Source organism: Mustela erminea, chromosome 13 (genome assembly GCF_009829155.1).
Source record: "Mustela erminea isolate mMusErm1 chromosome 13, mMusErm1.Pri, whole genome shotgun sequence".
NCBI lineage: Eukaryota > Metazoa > Chordata > Mammalia > Carnivora > Mustelidae > Mustela > Mustela erminea.
In genome coordinates, this window is record NC_045626.1 from 37,726,879 (window position 1) to 37,743,050 (window position 16,172).

At 40.3% G+C, this 16,172-nt stretch overlaps 1 protein-coding gene across 6 annotated transcripts in view; it reads left to right on the forward strand.

The window, feature by feature from the left end:
- The first annotated feature begins 12,295 nt into the window (after window positions 1-12,295).
- The window catches only part of NOL4 (nucleolar protein 4), a 402,656-nt gene continuing 398,779 nt past the window's right edge, over window positions 12,296-16,172 (forward strand). For 4 of the 6 annotated variants that reach the window (XR_004278137.1, XM_032310893.1, XM_032310895.1 and 1 more), the window contains exon 1: window positions 12,296-12,559. Coding sequence is in view for 3 of the 6 variants with exons in the window: in XM_032310893.1 (XP_032166784.1) it covers window positions 12,296-12,559 (264 nt within the window). In the remaining 3 variants the exon portion in view is untranslated. Of the gene's footprint in view, window positions 12,560-13,110; window positions 13,537-13,701; window positions 13,744-16,172 lie in introns of those variants that run through there. The other 2 variants (XM_032310897.1, XM_032310902.1) reach the window with 2 other exon arrangements.

The window sequence follows — 16,172 nt, forward strand, 5'->3', positions numbered from 1 at the left end:
TCTTTGCAGTCTTTTCATAATTGCTTATTTGTTCCAGGATTTTGGACTTGTAGATAACTTAATTTTCAACATAGACAATCTATTATCTGTGGAAAAGATAGTTTTATTTCTTTTTTCCCAATCTGTGTGCCTTACATTATTTCCTTTGAAAAAAAAATCTTATTGCATTAGATGAGACTTATAATACAATGTCAAATAGGAGTAGTGAAACAGGGCATCTTGCCTTATCTTAAAACTTAGGGGGAAAAAGTGTCTAATTTTTCACCATTAAGTATGATGTTAGCCTTAAGGAGTTTGCAGGTGTGCTTTATCAAGCAGAGAAAGTTCTATTTATTCCAAATTACCTGAGAGTTTTTATTATGAATGGGAGGTGGGTTTTGTTTTATCTGTCAATTAATATATTGATATGATTTTTCTTCTTCAACTTCTTGATGTGGTGGATAGCCATAACTGATTTTCAAATGTAGGAACAGGCTTCCGTATATGGAATAAATTCTACTTGGTTGCAGTGTATAATTCTTTTGCATATTGTTGTATGTAATTTGCTAACATTTCATTAGAGACATTTATATATATGTCCACAGATATTGTATCTAGTTTTTCATTTCTGAGATGCTTTTATCTAGCTTTGGTACTGAGGTAGTAATAGCCTTCTAGAATGAATTAGGAACAGTTTTCTGTGCTTCTAGTTTTAAAAAGAGACTGTAGAGTTGGGATCATCTCTTCCCCAAATAGAATTCAGTAGAATCCACCAGTGAAACCATCTGGGGCTGATGCTTTCTCTTTTGGAAGATTATTAATTATTGATTCAATTTCTTTAATAGATAATAATAAGATATAAAGGTCAGATGATGATGGTTATAATATTAATTGGTTTACTTAACAGAAATCAGAGTAAAATCTGGAAATCTGGAAAAGGATAATGAGAATTAGGCATTTTTTACATTTACATTGGTCTATTTAGATTATCTATTTTTCTTTGAATGAGTTTTGGTAGTTTTTATCTTTCAAGGAAGTGATCCATTTTAATTAGGTTATCAAATGTGTGGGCATATGGTTGTTTATAGTATTCCTTTATTATCCTATTAATGCCCATGTGGTAAATATAATGACTTTTCCTTCATATCTGAATTTGGTGATTTGTGTCTTGTATTTTTCCTGATTAGTCTTCTAGAGATTTACTGCCTTTTTTTTTTTTTTAAAGATTTTATTTATTTACTTGAGAGAGAGACAGTGAGAGAGAGCATGAACGAGGAGAAGGTCAGAGAGAGAAGCAGACTCCCCATGGAGCTGGGAGTCCGATGCGGGACTCGATCCCGGGACTCCAGGATCATGACCTGAGCTGAAGGCAGTCGTCCAACCAACTGAGCCACCCAGGCGTCCCGAGATTTACTGCTTTTATTCCATTTTTTTAAAGAGCCAGTGTTTAGTTTTGTTGATTCTCTCTACTGTTTTCCTATTTTCAATTTCAATGATCTTTTCTCTAATTTTGTATTATGTCATTTCCTCTTGTTTTTGTTAAATTTGTTCTTTCTTTGTTTTCTAAGGTGAAAGTGTTACTGGTTTTGGATTTTCCTTCTTTTCTAGCATATGTATTCAATGCTATAAATTTCCCTCTATGCACTGCTTATGCTGCAGCCCACAAAGTTATAAGACATAATTTTATTTTCATTTAGTTCAAAATACTTTTAAAATTTTTCTTAGAAATTTTTAACTCACGTATTACTTGTGTATTTCATTCAATCTCTAAAACTTGGTTTCCTAGCTATCTTTTCTGTTACTTATTTCTAATTTAATTTCATGTGGTTTGAGGAGACATACATTGTATAATTTCTATTCTTATAAATTTGTAAGTTTTGTTATCTGGTCCATAATGTGGTACACCTTGATAACTATTCCATGTGAGCTTAGGAAGAATGTGCATTCTGCTGTTGTTGGATAGAGTGTTCTATAAATCTCACTTAGGTCAAGATGATTGATAATACTATTCAGGCCATCTATATCTTCACTGATTTTATGCTTCCCTTATCTACCAATACTGGCAAAGAGATGTTGAAGTCTCAATGACAACAGCAGTTTTCTTTATTTCTCTTTACAATTCTATCAGTTTTTGCCTGACATATTCTGATGTTGAGTGTATGTGCATTAAGTGTTGTTATGTGTAATTGAAGAACTGATCACTTTATCATTCTATATGCTCTTCTTTATCCCTGATTTTTATTGTTCTGAAGTCTAACATAGTAGATCAGCTTTCTTTTGATTGTGTTAATATGTCATATCTATCTCCATATCTTTACTTTTAATCAATGTAAATTCTTTATTTAAACTCTGTTTCTTATAGATAACATACAGTTAGGTTTTATTTTGTGATCTACTCTTACAATCTCTGTCTTTTAATTGGCATATCTAGACCATTCACATTTAAAGTGATTATATTGATACCATTGAATTAATATCTATTGTGTTTATATCTTTCTTTTCAAATTTTGTTGCTAGTTTTTGTTTCTTTTTCTCTCTTGTTCTGTCATCTCTGGTTTTAATAAAGCATTTTCTATGGTTCCATTTTACTTCCTCTCTTAACGTATCAATTGTACTTTAAGAAATACTGTTAGCTATTTCTCTACAAAGTTTGCATGTTTATTATTTTTTTTAAGTACAGTTTTGGGGCACCTCGGTGGCTCAGATGGTTAAGACTCTGCCTTTGGCTCAGGTCATTATCCCAAAGTCCTGGGATCGAGTCCCCCATGGGGCTCCCTGCTTGGCGGGGAGCCTGCTTCTCCCTCTACCTCTGCTGCTCCCCCTGCTTGTGCTCTTTCTCTCTCTGTCAAACAAATAAATAAAATATATATTTTTTAAAAAGTACAGTTTTTAATTGAAGTTAACCTACATGGGGAAAAGTCCACTAATAACAAGTTCGTAATTCAATGGATTTTCATGAAGTGGGCCATCTGTGTAATTAGCACAAAGATTAGGATACAATGTTACTAGCATTTTAAAAGACCTCTTAGTGTCTCTCACCAGTCACTAAAATCAAAGTAACTACTATCCTGACTTCTACTGTCATAGATTAATTTTGTTTTTGGATAAAATCTTTGGAATTTTAGTTTTGTTCTTGTTACTTATTCTGGCTTTTACTTAATCTGCTTTTTTGAATGATTTATTTATTTGAGAGAGAGATAGGATGAGTGCAGGGGTAGAGGCAGAGGCAGAGAATCTTTAAGCAGACTCCCCACTGAGTGTGGAGCCAGATTCGGGGCTCAATCCCATGACCCATGAGATCATGATCTGAGCCAAACCAGGTGTTAGTCATTTAACTGACTAAGCCACTCAAGCCTCCCTATGCTGGCTTTTGAAGATGAAATTTGCTCTTCTTTTATGTGGACATTTCCAATTATATGCTCATATCTGGTTGATCTTAATCTGAGATAAACCTGATTACTCAAATTGTGAATGTTTTTTTTTCTGCAGAGAATTTATATTTACCTTTACTATGAGCTAGGTGGCAAGGTACCCTTTAGGTGTCTCTGGCTTAATACAGAAGTTTTAGACACAGCTCCAGCACTGTACTGCTGATTTCATGATCAGTCTTCCCACTATAACGTTGCATTTTAGTTTACTCATAAGGCAATCTAGCCTCTTCGTTGTGTTAACTGGTTTTCAATGGACTCTTTTTGTGGGAGCGGGGGAGAGTGAGATATTTTCCACACATCCTGTGAATCAAGTCATGCAATCAAAGGTCCCATTATGCACCCTTGAGTTGCTTTCTTGAAGAAGGTTCTCTCAAAGTTTCTAGTTAGCCATAGCACCAGAAGCAGAAATCCACATCAATTTTATTCTTAAAATATATATGTATCAATATGACGCCTTTACCTTGATGAGTATTAATAGGAAAGTGAGCCAATATGATCACTTCATATTTCTTAATTAACGGATCTTACAAATACATAATTTCCTGCTATTTTAGAAAATAGTGGTCATATATTTTGAAACAATTTTTAAAAAGTACAAGACACGACATCATTTCATTTTACTTGGGATTAGTAAATTTCATACTCTACCAAAATGGGCTGCTCAGATGATTTTACTTGAGTCAAAGAAAATAAGATTTCAAAGACTATCACTGTTTCAAAATTCATGTATATTTGTTCTACAGAACATATGTGCACATAAATATATTCAGTAACATAGCTCTCTTTGTAATCCATTCTCTACTATTGATCCCCATAGAACTGCTCTATCTTCTCCTTGTATGTGAGGGTTTGTCCCAATCACCCATTCAATCAGTGATTGAATTTATAATTTAATTTTTAATTTATAAATTAACAGCTAAAATGACCCTTAAAGGTTTGATTGGCTAATGGCTTTATTATACCTACTGAGGCTGTTCTTAATAAATTATGCTGTATGATATGTTAAGCAATTTGGATGTCATGCACACATGTTTAAAACTGTACCCTGAAGATGAGTTCAAGCTAAAAATCACAATTCATTAATAGATGGCATTGTGTCACCCCCATGCTGGTGCTCCGTTTTTCCAGGCTAGCAGGATGACCAAAGTGGACGATTTTAAATTAAATTACCAAAGAGGTATTTTTGCATATAAGTTGAACACTTCATTTTTTAAAAATTGACTTTCATTTCTAAACTTAATATAAACTATAAAAAGAACTTAAAATTTTAGAAACTCTACATGGTTGCACTGCTTTTTGATCAAGAAACCTAATTAAAGAGTTTTCTAAAAACTTGGGAGATGTTCATTTGAAAAGATAAAAGAAAAGGGAAGCCCAAAACTCTTTTTCTGCCTTGCTTTTCAGCACCTATTAGTATCTTCCAGGGAAACTAAAGGTAGCTATTTCTTCAGCTTCTCCTTTTCCAAAGGACAGTATTTTAACATTGTTACAACTCTTTTACAGATTCTGATGTTTGAACTCAGATGTCTCCCCTGTGAGAACTATTTATAGAGTCTGTGGTTTTAGCCAAGAAATCTTTGTGTCTTTTCTTGTCACTTTTATTCTTCAGGTTAAACAAGTGTCCTAGAATGATTAATAATGTATTATAAATAAGATATAAAGGTCAGATGATGATGGTTATGATATTAATTGGTTTACTTAACAGAAATCAGAGTAAAAACTGGAAATCTGGAAAAGGATAATGGGAATTGGGCAGAAGTGGATTTCTCCCTCTTTCCAAAGCAGTTTTTATTTCCTATGACAAAATAACTATTCTAAAAATAATGTAGAAATTCTACAATAGTACTGTCCACTGAGTTGACGATGAATATGTGGATTACTGTTTTAAGACATATATTTTGGAAGAAAAGATAAGCCATATGGCTAGTGGGAAATAAAGCAATATTTGGGGCCAGGAAAAAAAATGTATTTTCTTCTCTCATACAAGGGACATGAACACCAGACTGTTAACTTTGGACTTTACCATAGTTATAACAGCTAGGTGAAAATGTTGGGTGGATGAATGTTGAATGAATCCATATGTGGCTGTCAAAATGTAAGAACTGGCTGTGCTTGGACTTTACATCTCTGGTACAGAGATGTAAAAGGTAAGAATTAAAGAGAAATTCAGCAAATCCATTAAATTGTCAAATCTAACTTGCTTTTAGTTTGCACTTATAATTCATAGAAATTAACTTCTGCCCAATGCACCATATTTAATGATGATCATATCAGACATAAATATCAGTCAACGTAGAGCTGAACAACAGACATTAAATTTCTAATCTTTTTTCTTTAAGTTATAAAATGTAATAAAGATACTGATACTAACTTACAAATAGAAAGAAAGAAATGTTTTTCAGTGTCTTAGTAATTAATGACCACTATGAAGCTCAGGGAAGTATTTTAACTCTCTCAAAAACATTTCTTTTCTGAATCAAAGGTTATAGCATTATTAAAAATAGTCTCTTTTCAAAATGATTTGGGAGAAGAGCCAATAGATGGAGGTCAACTAATAAAATCAGATTTGTGACACTTTTTGTGTGTAGTCCCAAATTCCTCTATCCACACGAGCTGTACATTTCTGCTTTAACTTTGTTTTTCTGTTTTATTTTGAAAAGTTACCATGCTATATGCTAATCAAGTTGCTGATTGAATTGTCCATTTGCTTCCTCTACAAATTTCTGTTCCTTGGAAGAGTTATTAATAGACTGTTAAGCATCTGAATGCATAATGATGTTCAGAACTTTCAGGTTTCAAAGTGACAAGTATCATCTATCATAGTCTCTAGTACAGCTAAAGGCCTCACGTTGTCTTACTGACACAACTCAGTGGCCATAATCCCTATCCTTATCCCTTCCATGACAGATGTGTTCATGGGCCATCCTCAAATTTTAGTTTCCTATTTCAGCACACCTTCCTGTCCTGATCTAATCTAGGAGAGATCTAACCCAATGTTTTCAAACTTTCTTTTTTAAATTTTAGAGGATTTTAAAGCCCCATCAAGTGTGGAGCTCACTAATGATTTAGATATAGTCAAGGATTGAGCCAAATTGGCTTTGCTGTGTTTCTCAGACCTTTCTATAATGTGTTATACCAAAAGAAGCCAGATTCTGTTGTTTAGTGTCTGACATTCTATTTTCGTCATGGGGTATTAGTTTATATCAAATCAATATCTAAAGATGAAGTTTTTTCCTTTTGGGGGATGGAGGAATGTGGGTAGAGGTGATGTCATTCATTCTTACGGCTTTAAAATTCCTGTATTTATATCTTCAGCCCAGACTTTTCGCTGTAGTTCAAGCTTCTATATTCAAATGCCTACATGAACAACTCTCCTGGTATTTCAAATTTAACTTCTCTGAAATTAAATTCTTCCTGCCTCTCCACATCAACCTACTTCTGCTCCTACCTCAGCCTCCAACTCCAATCTGTTCCTCCTCAAACACCCCTCTCTAAGTCAATGGCCTCACAAACAGTACTACAAAAGCCAGAAGGCATATGGTCATCCTTGACTCAATCTTTTCCTTCACCTGCCACATGTAATCCATCAGAGAGCCCTCTTCTACCTTTAGAACATATCTCTCATCCATCAATTTTCTCTCCCTCAACCATCACCTTCCTAATCTATAACCATGATATCTCACCTAAAATACTAGAGCTACTGCAAGTTTCCTAACTCGTCTTCTTCCTTCTATGCTTGTTCCTTTCCAGTCCTTTCTCCTCAGAATGGCCAGTGAAACATAAAAATACATAACACATCGCATAATTCTCCTGATTTAAATCCTTTATTAATTTTCTGCTGGATCAATAATAGAATGTAAACTATTTATCATGGCAAGCACTGTCCTACAAGATCTGGCCACAGAAGACTACTCAGACCTCCATCCCATTCTCTACCTTCCAAGCTCAGTAAGTTCCAGTTGCTCTGGCCTTCCTTCTATTCCTCAAACGTCCCAATAACTCTTGCTGTAGGCTCTTTGCACTGTGCCTGTAGCTTCCCTTCCTGGCTCTTCAGATGGTTGATCCCCTTGCATCCTTCAGGTCTTGTTATGAATGTCACGTACTCAGAGAACTTCCCTGCATTATCAAGACCATCCACTCTGCCAATGTTTTGTTATAGCACCATTTTTTCCCTCCTAGCATTCACTTCAAGTGCTATTTGCTTCCTTGTTTCTTGTGTTTCCTAAAATTTTCCAAGTAATTGGTGCTCAGTAAATATTTGTTGAATAAAAGTATAATTATATGATGAAGGCTTTTTTATTCTTTGAACATTTATTTTATGATTACGGATTATATGTTTGGACTATAACTATAACATTTTGCTGATGAATGTATGTGTTTCCAGGGGCACCTGGGTGGCTCAGTGGGTTAAGCCTCTGCCTGTGGCTCAGGTCAGGATCTCAGGGTCCTGGGATCAAGCCCCCCCCCCCCCCCCCCCCCCCCCCCCCCCCCCCCGCAATTCCGGCTCTCTGCTCAGCAGGGAGCCTGCTTCTCCCCTCCCCCATCCCCTGCCTCTCTGCCTACTTGTGAACTCTGTCTGTCAAATAAATAAAATCTTAAAAAAATATGTTTCCAGATTTTTCAAAATGTCGTACACAAGCTGACTCTGAGATTAGCAAAGTTTTACTTTCATAACAAAATCATGTTGATTAAGCTGAGAATTTGGATTATCTTTAATTAGAATATTATTTTCTGATCACTTTCTGATTTCCTTTCCCTGTAAATAGCAGGCAGGACCCTGGGCAGGGATTAGGAATTGGTGCTCACATATGAGGGTGAAGAGTCACTTTTTGGGGAGATATGCTCTTAGAGAGGCAAATCTGAAAAAGTGTCTTGGGCGAAATGCCAACTTAAATTCCAGGAAGCCTGTCAAATGAATCATATAGCTGAAGGACAGGGTCGATGTGACCCTCCGGTAGAGTGGGAAGACCTGGCTCTAGAAACGTAAAAAGGAGAGAAGTGAGTCTAGAGTGAGTTGCTGAAGCAGATTTTAGATTTTTATCATGTATTTATAGTTTTAAGTAGGAAAGATACGGTTAAAAAAAGTTGATTTAGATTGCACAGTTAATAAAGACTACAGAGAAGAGAGCACACTTTAGGTTCCATTGGAGGCAAGAGAATCGCTCTAAGAAGCCTGACTGCCAAAGTCCTGGCAATCTATTTGTTTAGTCCAGTGTGAATATTCTTTCAACAGTGAATTATTTACCTTTTCCTTCTAAGAAAATACATCTTTATAATCGCTTAATTTGTGTGTGTGTTTTGTTTTGTTTTGCTTGTATACCAAATCTAGTTAATGCAGCTGGGGGTTGGTGACATATTTGCTTGTATTCTATGAGTTCTTTATGTCTAAAATATTTTAATTTCTATACATTAAAATCCCACATATAATCATAACTATAACACAGTAAGGCCTTGGTATGTCCTCAAATGGGAACCACCTTCATTCAAATGCCATCCAACAAAAGCCAACAGGAATTGCCAAGGATTGTGCCTCCTGCTTATTTCTTCCATTCCACTCTTTCCTTTATTAACTAATTCAGTGTCTATTTACTAAGCCCTTACTGTGGGCATTGTTCATTGTGGCAGAGTTACTTAGAAAACAAGAAAATATAAACTCTCAAGGGTCTTCCAATCAAGATTCCGTTTGAACAAACATACTCATGTGAAACTATAAATATAGTACAAGTAGTGGTATAGTTCATTTAATGTAAAACAATGTTTTCCAGACTATAGGTTGCCAGGCATCCTGTGCTGCTTCATAAATTTACTTTACCAAAGAGTAATGATAATAATAGAAGACCAGGTAACTACCTGTGTGTATTCCATGTAAGAAAATGTGTTTTCCCATGAACATTTTTGGAGGACAGATTTTGAATGCGCTGTGTCAATGTAATGTAGATGTCTTACTATGAGACGAGGTTTTAAAAAATGGTTGAAAGACACATATCAAGAGGAGTTTAGAGACACAGACTATTTTAACTTGAGTAGACAAGGAAAGAAGGCTTTATAAGTCTAAAGTACTTGAATGAGTCTTAGAGGAGATGAGAGGACTCTTCAGATGAAAAAGCGACCAAAAAGAATTCAGAAATCGTAAATTAACTTATAACTGTAAGAGAAAGTGAACTCTATAGAACCAGCTTACTCTTGAATGAACTGAACTCTCTAGGATCAACTATTCTTCCAGGATCCTCTAGGAAACATTTCACTAATATACAACATGTTCTAGATCTCCCAGCTTGGAATTATCCTCTCTCTCTGATGCCACAACGTAAACTTTTAAGTGTTCCTGTGAGGTGTACCACACTAGAGTGATTGAAAATATGCTTCTGTCCAATTCCTTATTCCACATACAGTTCAAGATATTGACATCTTTTTTAAAAATGTGAAAGGCCTAAAGAAAAATACCTAATTTAACACATTTAAGGTGTTTTTTTGTTTGTTTGTTTTTCCCCTCCTTGCCTCTCCCTATCATCCTTACTTTAGATCCACCTGTGACTTCTATTAGCGGACTCTCTGAACTCCACTGGTTTAATATTTACTTGGCAAAAAATTCAAGGACTCAGGACAACTGATTTATTTTAGCCCTTTTTTTCCCCCCATACAAAAAGAAAGAAATAAAAAGAATAAAAGCAGTCCGGGTGGCCTCTAGAGAAGGGTGGCTGTTGTTGCAGGAATCTTGCAAGTTAATGAGAATTCACCCGGGACTCAAGAGCGACCGAGAGGGGAAAAAGGAGGAGACGGGGTGGGGGTGGGGGGAGGATAAAAACTCTTCCTTTGCAGCTGGCCCTCTCCCTCATTTGTTGCTCCAATAAGCAGTAATTAGGTCCTGAGCTAATGGTGTCAGCTGATCTGCTGTTTTTAGGCTAGACCCAGAGGAATCTCCATGGAAACCCTGCTGGAGTCGTCCCCCCACCTGGATGCTGAGTGCTCCTTTCCGCCACCTGGCTGCCGCCGCGCCCGCTGCTACCTCCTCCTGCCTCTAACCTGCAGCCTGCAGCATGCGCACTGCCCCCGGGATCCCTAAATGGGACAATTCTGCCCGTGACGTCAGCGCCCAGCCGTCTCCACAGAAACTTTTGTCCCATTGGCCAATCAGAGAGCTTGGAAGGGGCCGGGGAGGGGGGGGGGTGGGAGGAGAGGGGAGTGGGAGGGGTGGGGGTGAGGGGAGAGGCGAGAGGTTTAGTGTGTGGAGCTGCTCGCGCTCCGCCCGGGCTGTCAGTCCCGGCTCCAGCCGCCGCGAGACCTTCCCGGAGACGCGCGCACACACAGCGCACCCCCCGCATACCGAACACCCTCGCTCCCTTGCTCGCACACACGCACACACTCAGCCTGGCCGAGCAGGAGCCACTGACCATTTTGCAAGTGCCGGGACCGGCTGCGGCGCAGAGGGTACAAACACTCCGCGTCCCCATTCGGGGCTTTCGTCTTGGAGACGACGACGAGGGGCGAAGGTGGGCCAGGACGCGGACCAGGCGCGGGGCACTGGTCGGGCCGCCTTCCTGGCACGGCCGCCTCCCGGGACGGGCGCGGGCCTCCGCAGAGAGTAGAATAAAGAGGAGCGGCGGCAATCGCAGCGCGAAGAGGATGGGAACTCCCCTGTTTCCAGCTCTGTAACAAACGGGTGGAAATCCTGAATGGAGGAGCTGCTGATTTCATTTGCTTGAGAAAATCGTCCAGAGGAACTCATATTTGGCTACTCTGAGCAGTGGAGGGGTGTCCATGACGTGGCAGGGGGAAAATAGACATACGAAACCTCCTGTGTGTACTGCAAACTGTAACCAAGCAAGGGGAAAATAATCTCTATTTTAATTTCATGCAAAGGGTTTTAAGCATCTGTATTATAAACTTACTTCTATGCCTTGTACCCAGTTCAGCAGAAACCAGAGGAGTTCTGTCTGGGGACCCCATCATTATCCGGGAGACCCGCTGCCAGCGGCCTGCCTTCGTTTACCCACATCTCCCTGGAACGGATATCTGTTTGGGGTACCACAGTCTCTCCTATAGAACTATGGCCAAATATCCATGAATGTTTTGCTAATTCTGGGACTTAACTCCTGGAACCTACCTGCAGGGCTGGAATTTAGCCTAAATGCATATGAAGAAATGACATTTTAAACCATTTTAAGAATACCTTAAAAATTTTCCGTGTAGCAGGATTTGATAGGCTTAACAACATGACAGGTAAGAACTTTCTCTCTTTCTAGTCCCTGAACGCCCCACGCAGGGAAAGCCGAAGCGGAACGGGACCCTGGAGGAAGGAGAGCCAGGGGACCGAGTGCCCTTCGGGGCTCGCAGGCACTCGGCCTGGCGGCTGCTTTCGAGACAAGCTCAACCCTCGCTTCCTGGACGGTGGGGCCAGCGGCCGGGAAAGCTTCTGGGGCGCGCGCGCGGGGAGGCGGCGCAGCGCTGCACCTGCCCTGCCCAGGACATAGCCCCGGGGCGAGGCGTCCAGGGACCACCCTCAAGTCAATATTGGGATTTTTAATAAACCAAGGAATGGGATTTTAATTATTTAAAACCCAGCTCCTCTGGGCCAGATGCCGTTGGGATGGTCCTAGTCACACAATATTAAAGAGACCCATCACTAAGAGGACGAGACAAGCGTCCGAGACAAGCGTTGCAATTACGAATGAACCAGAGACTTGGTAGCACAGGGCATTGATTGCTGGTGCCCAGCCGGACCCTCCTCCCCTCTCCATCCCCCCCCCCCCACCCGAGGCAGGCTCCGGCGGCGGCCGGGACCTCGCGTCCCTACATCGTGGCCGGAGCTGCATTTTTCATGAGCCCGGGGTGAACAGGTGCGAAGTGCGCTGGGAGCATCCGGCCGACGGCCGGGAGCGGGGAACATGGAGAGCGAGCGCGACATGTACCGTCAGTTCCAGGACTGGTGCCTCAGGACTTACGGGGACTCAGGCAAGACCAAGACGGTGACCCGTAAAAAATACGAGCGGATCGTCCAGCTCCTCAACGGCTCCGAGTCGAGCTCCACGGACAACGCCAAATTTAAATTCTGGGTCAAATCGAAGGGCTTCCAGCTGGGCCAGCCGGACGAGGTCCGCGGGGGCGGCGGCTGCGCCAAGCAAGTGCTTTACGTGCCGGTCAAGACCACGGTGAGTGACTCGCCTTCCTCTGTTATTTGTCTGCGGGAGCAGCCGGCGGGGAGGGGAGAGAGAGGGGGGAGAAAGGGGGAGCCGTGAGCCACCGTTGGCTCGTGTGCCCCCCCCACCTTTCTCAACCCCCTCCCCAAGTTGTCCCCACTCGCACTAGCCAGGCGCGTTTCCCCCGCGGTGGAGTCTTTGTGGTCCTTTATTTTAAAGCGGCAGCGCACCTCCAGAGCTCGCCGCCCTCCTCGCCTCCGGGCTCCTGAACCCGCTCCTGGAGCTTCCATCCCCGCGTCGGGCGGCCTCCCGCGTCCTCGGGTTGGGCCATTGTCCCATGTCCTTCGCTGGGCGCCTGGCGCGTGTCCCGCTTTCGCCACCAAGCATAAAGGCCACGCTGGAACCCCAGACGCACGCTCTGATAATAGACGATTCTGATCGATCGTCTACAGTGTCTCCTAATTGGCACAAAGCCCGATTGTGGCGCTAGTCGGAGATGTGGGGTTCCCCCCCCCCCCGCCCCGACACTATCAGGTTTTATTGTTAGACCGCCGCCTGGGAGACACCGGGCTATCCCATCGCCTTGATCACTCCCAGAGATCTTGCCACGACTGTTTAGATTGTAGATAAGGTCCTGGAGATTCCTCCTCCCCGCCCCCCATCCCCTTCCTCACTTCCCCCTTACACAAATAAAGCCGAAGCTACATGATGAACAACAAAGAGACATGGGTTCGGACGCAATCAAATGGTGTATATATTTGTTCCTCGTTCTGGGATAGCTCTAAGTCTCATGGCCACAAAGCTCCAAGCCCAGGCGCGGCAAGGTACTGGGTACTGAGAACCTAGCGTATCTGAGCCTCTCAGGGCAGACGCCTGTGAGGTTGGGAGGCGGCGGCAGCATCAGTTCCCTTTTTAAGAAGATGGGAACTGTGGGCTACAAGTAGGATTGCAGATCAGATCCATAAGACCTCTTTCTTCGTCATGCTACGGTGGGTACTCGCCTGGAGTAGGGGTGGGGGAGGGCATTTGGCATCCTTTGCATTTTTGCCTGGCTTTGGGGTTTCTTGAGCATTTGCTCGTTTTCCTAACCTCCTCCCACGCCAACCCCTTACTGACAACTGTTTGCCCGTGCAGTATTCCTGGAGGATGCTAGAAAAGGAGATATCTTGCAAGCTATTATTCTCTCTCCAACGGAGGTATATTAAATTGGAAATGTGTGCATGAAAGCTTTTTCAGAGGACTATTTGGAGGACTCTTTCAGGTTTGGAAAATAGTTAATGGTTTCCCAAGGTTAATTAGGGATATCTCTTGAAATATATATATATATATATATATATATATATATATATATATATATATATGGAATTTATTTGGAAATGGGAAAAGGAAATAAAGGTGAAATAGAAACACACATAAAAGTTCTGCTTTTTTTTTTTAAGTACAATTGTTGGAATTTTCTAGGAGGCAGACCTATAAACACAGCCTTCTCTTTTAATGTGGCATTGCTAAAGACAATGGTGAGATTACTGTCTTGCTTTACTAAATAATGAGGACTAGATGCCTAGATGTGTTTGGATTAGAACTGAGGTTTATTTACATCTGGATGAGTCAAAAGTCTGTTGTGGGGAATGAAGTGCTTTGATTCATTTGTACGGGAAGTAACTTATCCTGATTTTTAAAAATGAGTTATTGTTAGACAAAGTAGATTTAGATTTCAGAACATAAGGATGTATTTTCCTTTGGGCACCAGTGGGCTAAATGATTAAATAAAATAATTATTTAAGGTTTATTGGCCTAAGTAGTATTAGATAATATTTTATATGTTTTTCAAAGCAATTGCTAGGTGGGAAGTTTGTTTTTCATTCCTTTTATATGAAAATCACGTTTCCTCTGTTTATCTGTCAGATAGCTTCACTTGTGTATTGGTCCAGTTTATGCTTACATGGGTTTGGTTACCTCCACTATGTGTATAAACAGATGTGCCCCTTTAAAACATTAATTAAAAATTCTTAACATAAATTGTCTAACAGCCATAGAGACACTAAGAGAAATGTGAATGCCTAGTAATTCAAACCAGACTTCACATGTTCAGATACTCCTATTTTCATTGAAAAATTTATGCAGAGTTGTTAAAGAATTATTGCTAAGACATCTAATGTAGAATAACAACTACAGTGTTAATAATAAAGTAACACATGTTTCCCTTTTCAATTCAATAAAGATTCTATATTTTTATGGGAGAAAATGTAATTCATCGGGTGATATTCTTAGACAGTGGTTTCCATGTAGTATTTAAGAGATTTGCTCTTCATTCAAGCCTGTTTGGAAATGTTGAAGAGGTTTTTAATTCATGAACTCCTCTATTTCTCTTTATGAAAATTTTATGCTGCTCCTTACATAGAATTATAGGCTCCGCCTTCCCTGAAGGACAGCCAATCATCATTTCAACAAGTTAAAAAATAAATAAAAGGTTCCCCTTTTATCATGTGTTTCTCCGCATCTCAAATTATTTCTTCCTTATAAATAAGTTTTTCCTTGTAATAGCGGGAGTACAATCGGCAGAAAAACAAACAAAAAAATACATTTTTAATTCCAAGGCATATCTTGGTTGAAATCAAGGACTGTGTTTGGTCTTTTCAGGTGGACTGAGAATCTGTTCTCGCTCTCAGAGGTTTGAGGGTTTGCGGCTGGCTCTGCTCTCAGGGAGAGAGATTTGTGCCTGGTGTTGCAGTAACCCGCTGCTGCTGGTCATTAGACATCATTACTACCTTGAAAAAGGACAGAGAGAAGGGAAGAGGACAGGCTGAGGCTAATTAACTGCTGGTGTTTAATGAAAGAAAGGGAGACTGATAGCAGCTGGGAGGTCATAGCAGAACAGAGTGGACACAGCACACAGACTTAACTGAAACAGGACTATCTTTCAGTTTGAAAGAAGCTTGTTTCTACCTCTTATTCCTAAAAGGATAGCTGTAGCTTTGCAAATACTTTCCCCTAACATCTAAATTGGTGATAAAATCAAGCAAGTGACCACTGACTTAAAATGAAAATGTAGACTACTAGAAAAGATAAACATGCCCTTTACTATTTGTCCTGGCCATGCCTAAAGCTGAGGGGACAGATCTGTCACTGTTTAAATTACTCTGTGGCTGAGGAGATACTGTTTGGTCACCAAGCAACAACATCCTGCAACTCAGCCATTTTAGGTCTAGAGTGGGATCGGCGTTGTGTGCCTGCACGCACACGCACGCACGTGTATACACACGCACGTGCAGCTTGGCGAGCATCGAATCTTAAGTTTTGTTCACGCTGCCACCATTGCTTTTAGGTGTTCTCTCATTAGAGATGTCAAAACCTAAAAGGGTGAAGTAATGAATGACTTAAAGCAGTTCTGAAAAAGGTAACGGCGAATGTCTGACATGGATTATAAGAAATGTTTCCTCAGTGGTCGTTTTAAATTAACGTCACTATGGTGACTCTATTTTATGTTTTTGGTAGTCCCCATTGAGTTTGTTTTTAGAAGCTTTTTGTCCTGATTGTCATTTTGCTTTTGGCCACGATTAGTTGACCCGTCACACTTACGATTCAAACCACCCCAACACATTAGATATACCACTTGATATTATGA